Genomic DNA, 10,980 nt, shown 5'->3' on the forward strand with positions numbered 1-10,980 from the left:
CCGTTGGTTTCCCATTTGAATGGTTTTACAGTAGTCATTTCGGGGCCTAAATAGCTTGCTGTTCGGTGCGAGCCAAGGCTCTGTGTTGAAGACCATACTTCGACCTATAATGGTTTACTTTTACAAATTGAGATTTGGATGGAGAGTTGTCTCATTGGCACTCATATTACATCTTCTTATATCTATTTTTAAACAAACATTGTACCACTCAATTACGGGGATGGGGAAACGTGAAAAGATAGCTGTACAATTCAGACAACTTTGTTTCTCTGTCGTAACTTTTTCGGCTTTGCTTTATTACGTTTTCTTATTCTTAAGTTCGAATTTGATTCCGATTTGTGCCTTTCAATGGAAAAGGGTTGAACAACGTAAAACAAGAACTACAATTTGTATTCATTTTGCTAAGCAATATATCCCAAGATAAGTATAATTAGTTAAACATGCGTAAATGCATTATGTAAACTATAGTTGTAACGTCATCTTATTAGAAGGCTTATAAAATCATCTAAGGAATGGTCTCGTTGTTTTTCTCCTAACACATAATCCTTTTATTTAAATCGTGAAAGTAGGTACCTAAGGTGTTACTTAACACAAGGCTTTAATTTATTTTGCCTTATTTGTCACCGATTCAAATGTGAAGTCATAAGTAGACACATAAGGGGAAAATATATTAACCACAAAATACAATAATAGTAATAATGTGTTTAACAGTTACCTTAACCCACAGACCTACCCGAGTGTAACAAAGCGTATGGTTTTATTGTGAATGGGATATCGACTATTTAAACCGTAGAATCCCATCCACAGATAGAGAACGACGGAGTTAATGTATCACAGATAGTATACACCTTTGGAAATATATAAAATGTAGAAAAATGATGCAAATGAAACGACAAAATATATTTTTAATTTCCGTTTTAACGTATTTTATATTTTCTACGAACGGAGGCCAAATTTTTGACCGCGAAAAAAATATTAATAACAATTTAATAAACATTAAAGTGAAAAAAGAATTTCTAGAATTACGGATTGCTTTTAAAGGAATACTTGTGCTTGAGACTTCGGCTTTTCAGAATTCCTCGTATGAGTTAAAGTTTCGTCAGCTGACGAATGGACGGGATTTAATTCAACTTCTTTTACAAAATGGATTAATAAAAGATTGTGAATATTCCAAAGAACCAAAACGAATTCTGCAGTTTATCGAGAAATTTTCTGAATCTGATGATATTTTCAAGCCAGAAACAGTCGAGGAAGGCGATGCTTTCAATTTATATCACAACAGTGTTGCCTCAAATGGCTCATCTGCCATCCACCATTTTCATCGTCGGAAAGAATTAAAAGATTTCAGGAGTTTTGTGAAAATTAAAAAAGCTATGAAACTGTGTAACGAGTTTGTAAGAGAAACATTGGAACAAAATCATCAGTACAACAGTTTTCAGTACATTCGGGTCAAAAATGGTATGCGTCGGGATGGAAGAGGCGTGAGAGACGAACACGAAATAAACCATAATCTACCTCACGTTACAGAGGGAGGCAGACGAAACATGGATAATGCCAATACAGAACACCACAGACGGAAGCGTGCTTTAGTTAACCAATTCTTGATGTTTCCTGGCACAAAATGGTGCGGACGTGGACAAACTGCTCTACATTATGATGACATAGGAGATGATCGCGATGCTGATGTATGCTGTAGGGATCATGATTGTTGTCCAGACCTCATTCCTAGTTTTTCTACTAAATATAACTATTTCAACTACCGTTTTCATGCCATACTTCAGTGTGAATGCGATGACAAGTAAGTATATAGTTGTTGTCGATGTATAATTGTTTATCAATTCAAATTTGAATAGTAACTAACAAGCATTGCAGTTCCGGTCATTTTTAAAAGAGGGGTTCCAGCTATATGTTCCATTCTTAGAAACCGCCGGCCATACCCCTTGATCCGCAACTGACATGGACGATCGGTGCGGTTAAAGAGAAAGGAGGAAATAATATCCTGCTTCGCATGCGTTGTTTGTTATCTGCAGTTATTTTAGCTATATAGGGTTTTGTCATCCTAACAAAGTTTCGAAGCGTTTTTCTATAAAAACTGCATGCCCCACCACTAAAATCACATTTTTTGTTTTGTTATCATGTTACATTTTCTTTAACACGTCTGATGTTTTAACTGTAGAATCTTCAAAACTTTAATTGTTTAAAAATCAAGAATTTGCCTCCTTTATTTTCACTGAACTTCTATAAAGCAACAGGTGCTTAAACACCATCTGTTGTGGGTGACACTATATCATGAAAGGTTGAAATGATTTGTATTAAATCCACTTTATTTTTGTTACTATATGGGGAATATTGGGACATTCTTAAAAGGCTAATGTATAGCCAAATGCTTTGCATTGATTTCATTTATGTAAAACTGTGTTAACGGCAAATGCCAATGTCTGGTTCCATATTTTAAATGTTTTACATTAGGAAAAAGAAACGAAACATGTATTAAGATGTATTGTACGATGCGCAATACCTTGTTTGTTCTGGTTTTTTTTCTAGGTTTTACTGCCGGTGTTTGAAACAATGTTTTATATGAGATACATTTTTTGTTTAAAATATCGACTGACAAAATCAACCATTTTTATGTGAATATCGGTCGTCGTTGGCTAATTAATTTTCTATTTAAAACAGACGACAAGAAATAGTTATGTACACCCTTTTCGAATTGATTAAATTTTTCTGAAGTAAAAAAAAGCAACACTGACTTTGCACTGAGCAATCATACCAATGAATACATACGAAATATGCTTATCATTGTCGTGGGCAATCTAACCCGGGATGATATAACTTCGGGGTATGCTAAGGCATTCCTTCCGAATATACCTCTTCATTTAAGAATAAGTAGCTTAATTATCAATTAAAATTTTTGAGATATTTCATATCCGAATCTGGTTTGTTTAAGCCTATTTACCTCCACTGAGCGAAGTTTTTCTTAAAATTAAATTTAAATCGTATCTTGGAACAAACAAGTAAATGTTAAGATAACTTTGAAACAGCACGACAGTGAATTAAGATAAATCTATTTTTAATATCCCGCTGGCTGAAAATGTCTGGTTAATAGAAATTGAGGGAATCGGGCACACGTCGACGAAACGATTTTACAATATAACAGCTAGCTGAAAATGTCTGGTTAATAGGTATTGAGTGAAAACGGGCACATTTCGACGAAACGAATTTTACTATGATAATCGCTTTCTGGAAATGTCTAGTTATAAAAATTGAGGGAAAACGGGCACACGTCGACGAAACGAATTTTACAATATAATCGCTGGATGAAAATGTCTAGTTATAAAAATTGAGGAAAAACGGGCACACATCGACGAAACGAATTTTATAATATAAAAAACTCTGTTAACGACGGAACCAGCGGTGAGAAGTTCAAAAATTGCTATTCATAGCAAAATTTAAAAACCCCTTTATTTGTTGAAAATGAATTAAATTCAAATAGGTGACAATAAAATTTAAGAAGGTGGGACAGATAAGTAGAGTCAAACATAGCTTTATTGCTGTTTATGACGAAATTCTTATATTTCTGATTGCGTTTAAACAAACTTTAATTACAATGGTCTGCGAAAGTCAAACTTGAAATGATATATATTAATATTTAGAATTATAAGTAGTGACAACAATAAAAAGTATAATGTCTCTGTCTGGGAATTTTGACTGAAGTAGGACTTTAGGACGTTAGTCTTTCGAAAGTTCTTGTAACATATACCAATAAAACACTTGTTATTCGTTTCACATACTGAACATAAAATTTGAATTGACAATAAATGACAGAAAATAAAAAGTTTGAAGTACCGTGTGCAAACAAGTCAATATTACACGTTTCTTTTGATCTCTTTTACCCAGGTGCAAAAAATTGCAACACCTGTTTAATAAAAATTACAATATTATGTGAAAACGGATAAAATGTAAAGAAGTCATATGAACCTTTTAGATTATTCTTTTTAATATTTGTGCTTATATCTAAAAAAACAAACACATTATAAAATACAATTTCTTTAATGTTTTAATTACATTTAATTAAGTTGCTTTTAAACGTATTATATTTCATTAGGTTGCTTTTAAACTTATTAAATTTTAATAATTATGTACATGTTCCAAAGTGGTACTCATACAATTAAATTACACCTCTTAAGTGTGAGAATTTATTCAACAACGGTAGTATTATAAAGTATACACATTAAATCATCATTAGGAAAAAGAAATACTAAATTATTACAATTTGGTGATATTTATGTACTTTGAACTATTTCATTTTTAAATAATTGACCATGAAAAACATAAGTAAATACAATTCTATAGAACATATTAATAAACAAAAATTTAGCGTCTTGCGCCTGGAAGATTATGTGTAACTTTCACGGTCTGCTTATTTATTTTACGGAAATCTATCCAAAGCCGTAAGAGGTTAAGAGGCATTTTTGAACGTATATACATATTACAAATGTCATTGTGATAAATACATAAGTTTTTAGTTGCAACATCGCCAGTATATGAAGATGACATTCGATTCGTCGATAACTTGGAAATGTTACATTTTTTCCCGCTATTGGTTCAGTATGTTTTGGAACATTGGTTTAAATATTACCTCGGTCCTTATTCAGACATTTTGTTTTAATGTTAAACATTTGATAGGTTTTTTTTGCGACCCAAGTATTTTTTTTATATTCAATGATCTTGTTCTCGTTTTACATCTCTGTTAATATAAGCTGTCTCTAACAAAGACATATATTTTTTCTGCTTTCTTCTGATACAAGTATTCGCATCCTGGTTCAGATAATTGAGATTTTAACAAAATAAATATATTCCTTAAAACGAATTGGTAGTAATTTCTGATATCACATAACATGTGTTTTATAAAAAAAAAATACCACACAAAAACAAAAATAAACATTTCGTATGTATAATCGAAATATGTACATCAAATTTCACCATACGAATTTACATAAATGTCCAATTGTCGGATAAAATTGTTTTGCACCTCAAAGATCACCGGAGCGTTTTTTATGATAAAAGGGTTCGAGTTACAATATTTTTTTCATTGTATAACAAGTATTCCTCTTTCAGACATTAAATATAAACCAATATTAAAATGTAATTATATGGTCGTAACATAAGATTAAAGGTTAACCACTTCTAGAATATCTTTATACGGGAGTATTAAATAGATAATACGCTTACTGAATACCAATATCAAACATGGGAATGATATCTTATTTACATCCATCCTGTGGTCTTTCCCAAAAAAATGTTTAAACAAACAACCAAAAAAAAAAAGAAGAAAAAAATCGACAACGTATTTAGATTCCTTTGTAATTGCTATTATGTTTAAAAAAAAAAAAAAACAGAACAGGATTGAACATATATATGCCAAATATAAATAATAAATGGATATGTAGCCATATTCGGCATTCAACCATGAGCGAAACCAATATTGTAAAGCAAGATGTTAAGAGGCCAGGAAATAAAAATAATGTGAACCAAACAACCAAAAAAAAAAAAAAGAAGAAAAAAAAATCGACAACGTATTTAGATTCCTTTGTAATTGCTATTTATTATGTTTAAAAACATAAAAGGATTGAACATATACATGGCAAATATAAATAATGAAAAGAGATGTAGCCATATTCGGCATTCAACCATGAGCAAAACCAATACTGTAAAGCAAGCTATTAAGGGGCCAGGAAATAAAAAAAAAATGTGAACCAATTTTAACATGAAAAAAACCTGATTTATTTTTGTCTGCTTTTATACTAAAAAAAAAAAACCCTAAAAATTGTTGGAAAAGAGACGGACAATCAAACTCCCAAGTCGAAAATAGGCTGGCAACGCCAAGGCTTAAAAAGAAAAAGACCAACAAACAGACTCAAATGAAGGACCCTTTGTTGAATAGACTAAAAACCACTAATTTCTCTCCCTTTATGTTTAAAATACTGGACTGCACAGAAAATACTAGTATGGGTGTTAAACTTCCCAGAGGCATAAGGGCGTTCATGTTCTACTTCATTCGCATAATATTATTTACATTGTTAACAGAAAAAAAGAGGGGGAAACAGAAGCCATGATGGAAGGCAGAAAACTTAGTAATACTTAAATTAATCGTATTAAAATTTCCTGTCTCCTAAATTTTCCAATCTGTCAAATCTTTGTCATTACATCCCATTTATCTTATGATCAGGCTTAGAAAAAAATAACAACGAATTTATTCAGAAGTGGACGAGTTGTTAGTAAAGCAATTAAATGATATCAGTCAACCTGTCCAGTTTGAATAGCCAAGTTTTCCTCTGTACCTCGCCACAATGATAGCAATCAATGGTTTAATTTAAGGTTATCTGATAGTAAACACTGCTAAATGGACGTTTCACATTTATTTCTAATCAAAACCGCATCAAACTCCCAGATTTAAAAAGAGAAGAGTTTAATATTTTGATGCTGGTTCTGACATATATTTATGACTGTAATGTGATTTTAATTGACAATGTTTTGATAGAAGTCAACATTATAAATCATCCTGAGAACCTTAAAAGTTCATCGAGTACTGACCATCAGCAACTTCTTTTTATATATACCAAGCAGTGCAAAACATTTGTTAATTAAGTTTGGATTAAAAGGTTCTTGATTCTCCTCGGTTCGTATCTTTCTTTTATTTGATTATAGTATAATTTTATGAGCAATATTGTAAGTAAAATCTTTCTGCTTCTAATTACTAGTCAATTAATTTACAATCAAGCTTTTTATTTGCTCAAAAAATTAACCCGGGTATATCATTAGAACTCAGAGATGATAGCGAGGACAGTTGAATGAAATTCTTTTAGAATAATCGTCTAATATTACAAACTTTTTCTGACGTCATTTTGCAATCATGCAAGTCAGAAAAACATGCCAAAGCAAGAACCAGTTTTCAATTACCCACATACAATACATAGTCGCGTTTCAGATATATGAGAATACTATACTTACCATATTTTATTCAAATATGCATCCAATATCTTCTGGAAATTTTCAGTTATGTTTGTGCTACCTCAAGTCAAATACTAGTATAAAGAAGACTTCAGTTAGTGTGCTTGTGTTTTTGGATAGCTACCGCGTTGACTCCTCCTAAGACATCTTTCTTTATATATTTTTTTTTATTTTTTATTTTTTTTTCAGATTCAGGAGCTGTTTGAAGCAGTCGTATTCCCCTATGGCAAGTTTCATTGGGCGTATTTACTTCAACATTATGGGATCTAAGTGTTTCACTCTGAAGAAAGATGTTGTATGTGCAGAAAGATCATGGTGGGGATATTGTTTGAGATATGACGAAGAACCAGTAGCTCAAATCAAATCTCAGGAATCATTTAACTGTTTCTAGACTTTTATTGCAAAGTCAATGTACAGAAAGTGGATCCAAGAATGGTTTACTATCCACGGTAAAGGCGAACGCGATATGATAGTCAGTTATTTTGTTTTTTGGTATACAGATAAAGTATAGCTGATTGATTGTACGACCACATATTAAGCGTTTTATAATCACGGATTAATTGATAATTGCGTAACATCGCGTCAGCGCAAAGACTATTTTGCGACATCAAAATCGTTTTGAAGATTCGAAAAGAACATCTAACAGCCATTTGAATGGTTGCATATACACCAATTAACCTTTTTGATCGCTCTTTCCGTACATTGAACATTGCTAGTAATTTTTACTGATTCCAGTAATTGGCCAGTACCACAGACACTTGTCTAAGAAAAAAATAAACATAGGTCAAGTGACTGTGGTCAGTACATAATTATTGCATGTTTAGTATATGTGCATTGTACTAAATAACACAAAACTACTTAATTTATTCATATCAATTTAATACATGTATTAGACATTATTATTAAACTAGGACATATATAGGAACTTAATTTTCGTATATTTTATTATTGTCTGTTTTGTATCAAAATAAATTCCGATCAATTTCAATATACAGTATTTATTACGTACATATTTATTCTTCAAAACCCAGTGAAGGGAAAGAGATGTAAATTGTAAATAAAGAAAAACTAACATGACCGTTCTGTCTTCTTTTGCAATCGTCTGAACTATTGGATATGTATTATATTTAAAATCAATTTGAAAGCCTTCGAAACACACATGCACACAGCAATATTTTTTCTGTACTCAATTTACGAGAAGAACGTCTCGACAAGGAAAGTGTTAGTTTTTTTATAGAGTCGTATGATAGGTTCACGTCTGAGTTTTAGGTCTGATGCCATTTGAATGACTGTTTAAACCATTCTAAACAATCACCCTGTTGTGTATATACCGATGAATAAAGTGCTATGTATATTACTGTATAGAGGGTAAAACCAAATTGGCAATTAAGAAGGTAACAGCATTATAAAACAGAAGGACAAAACAGTCCACAAAAAACTACACATTTAGTAACAAGAACCGATTAAAAAAACCTGTAGGACTGTCAGATAAGCAAATCTACAAAGCTGTCTGAAGGGGCGTCACACTAACATATATATGTAGATTCCCGCCCAACATTATTTAAAACTTTATCCAATTCGTTATAAGTCTCTGATACGGTAACACATATGATAAACTTGATAAATATGTTCAATGCACTATTCTTTTAAAATATAGGCCAGTAGGTAAACACAAACAATGGTCTCCAAACATATTTGACACCAAAAGTAAGAGTTAAAGTATGCTTGTTCAAACGAACGGGATCTTGAACGGTATCCAGTTTGAAAGGTGATGATATGGGTTTTTTTCTTAAAGACAATGACTACCAATGAGGGTTCTGAGATTCATACCAGTTTGCCCTATAAAAATGAAAAATGTTGATTTCGTGTATTTATTGAAACGTTATAAACATCTCTTGAGTTCGTCGTACAAAATGTTCAAACATTTTTAAAACACTGATGATGATGATGAATGTACATGCCAGGCATCTTCAAAGATCTCTTTAGTTGTTTTGAGTTGCTGTTAATCCAGATATTGTAGAAATTCTTTGGTGTTACTTTGTATACTGAAAAAAGCAAAATTAAATTCATGTGAGGCTTACATTTACCTTTGAAACTGGTCGATGTATCAACGTCATTTGAGAAAAATGTAAAGCAATATCAAGTGATAATTGAAAGTAATATATAGTCCTTTTATAGTCCTTTTCGTGTAGGTCTAAAGTTCTCGTTTCATTAAATAGATATAAGAAGATGTGGTGTGAGTGCCAATAAAACACATCTACATCCAAATCACAATTTGTAAAAAGTAAACCGTTATAGCCTAGGTCAAAGTACGACCTCCAACACGAAGTACTGGCTCACACCGAACCGTAAGCTATAAAGGGCCCCACAAAATGATTAGTGAAAAATAATTCCAACAGAAAACCCAACGGTCTAATCTATATCAAATTATTCACAACGAGAAACGAGAAACACTTATGAACCACATCAACAAACGACAACCAATGAACCTGTTTGACTATGGACAGTAAACTGACGTTTTGAACAACACTACTAATTAATTTTTGATACTAGTAATTGATTTTAATTTTACTGAATTATGCTGTAAACAAAAATGTATTAACTTATATAATAATCAATAAAAAGGAGGAAAAACATACCAAAGCCACAATCAAACTCATAGTTCGAAAATGAACTGGTAAAGCCAAGACAAAAAACGAAAAATGACCAAAAGACAAAAAACAGTACATAAAATACATAGGAGGAGAGACTGGGTTAGCAGTTGATCCAGAAGGATAAGCAGATCTTGCTCCACACATGACATCCGTAGTATTACCCCGATAAATTAGCATAGTGATGAGAGATTAAAAATTAAGCTACCCGTATTGCGCAAAAGCAGATTAATCTTTAAGGAAGACCAGAATCAGGAACAAGGTTAGAAAAAGCTAAATATCTTAACAGTTTGTCATTTCGGGGCTTTTAATTACTGTTACTGGATTTTGAGGCGTACCGTGACCTATCGACATTTGGGTTGTCTCATAAGCAATCATACCACATCATCTTTTTTAAGTTATTTGTTTACTTCTAAATCCTTTAAACTCTGGTGAATAGTTGTCTCATTGGCATCTAAACTCGTATCTACTATGATCATTTCAATTCTATATTATCACTTTTAGTTCCGTATGCACTTACTTTATTCACCAACCATTTACTATCTTCCATCGCTTTTGAAATAATTTGTTGGATTCGTTCTGGATCCGTCTCATCTGCATGGCTATTGTAACCCTAGGAATTAAAACGTGTTGCTAGTTTAATAGATGCCATTTTTTAAGGACTTTCATTTGTTTGTGAGTGAATTGGTGGAGTTTATACACCAATAAATTACTTTAAAAAGGCATTAAATCCTTTTAACATGTTTAATTCTTTAAAATTGAGACAAGGAAATTATTTTTCAAAAATTGCAACTTGACTGCACCTTAACACAATCTTACATCAACCATGCGGGCTTACTGTCTGCACATTTATCTAAGCTCACAAAGACCATGTGAGTCTAAAATTACTAAACAGCTAGTTAGTTGGGTCCGTGTAACACTTATCAATTCAAAGTTTTAAAAAGTTTTGAAATTTTAGATTTTTGGAATTTTGATCAAAGTTTTAAAATATCAAAATTTCAAATTGTGTTTAAGTTTTGAAATTTTGAAATTTTAACCAAATTATTAAAATATCAAAGTTCTGAATATCGTTTATAAATTTGATATTTTAGAAACTTGATCAAACTTTTAAAATACTAAACCTTACTCGCAACTTTGATTATTTCACTTTTTAAAAGTTTAATTTTTTAAGTGTTTGCTTAAAATATCAAAAGTATAAAGGGGCGACAAGAGGGGTACCTGTAATCACTGATGTAAACACGGCTCTGATAAGAACTATTCTTAGTTATAAATTAATAGCATGAAATATATCAAATCATTCTTAATAACAAAATAAATA

General features: G+C 31.7%; 1 protein-coding gene across 1 annotated transcript; it reads left to right on the forward strand.

Annotated features, from left to right (window-relative positions):
* Positions 1-731: 731 nt before the first annotated feature.
* On the forward strand, positions 732-8,085 carry LOC143075750 (uncharacterized). Its single transcript, XM_076251314.1, has 2 exons — positions 732-1,798; positions 7,201-8,085. The coding sequence occupies exons 1-2, from the start codon at positions 876-878 to the stop codon at positions 7,400-7,402; spliced, it is 1,125 nt and encodes a 374-aa protein (XP_076107429.1). The 5' UTR covers positions 732-875; the 3' UTR covers positions 7,403-8,085.
* Positions 8,086-10,980: the final 2,895 nt, after the last annotated feature.

The sequence above is a fragment of the Mytilus galloprovincialis genome, chromosome 5, assembly GCF_965363235.1.
Source record: "Mytilus galloprovincialis chromosome 5, xbMytGall1.hap1.1, whole genome shotgun sequence".
NCBI lineage: Eukaryota > Metazoa > Mollusca > Bivalvia > Mytilida > Mytilidae > Mytilus > Mytilus galloprovincialis.

Excerpts from the sequence above, each read along its gene's own strand:
- LOC143075750 (XM_076251314.1), top strand. The coding sequence starts at position 876 with ATGATGCAAATGAAACGACAAAATATATTTTTAATTTCCGTTTTAACG. Across the intron at positions 1,799-7,200 it reads CAGTGTGAATGCGATGACAA|ATTCAGGAGCTGTTTGAAGC; the intron begins GTAAGTATATAG and ends TTTTTTTTTCAG.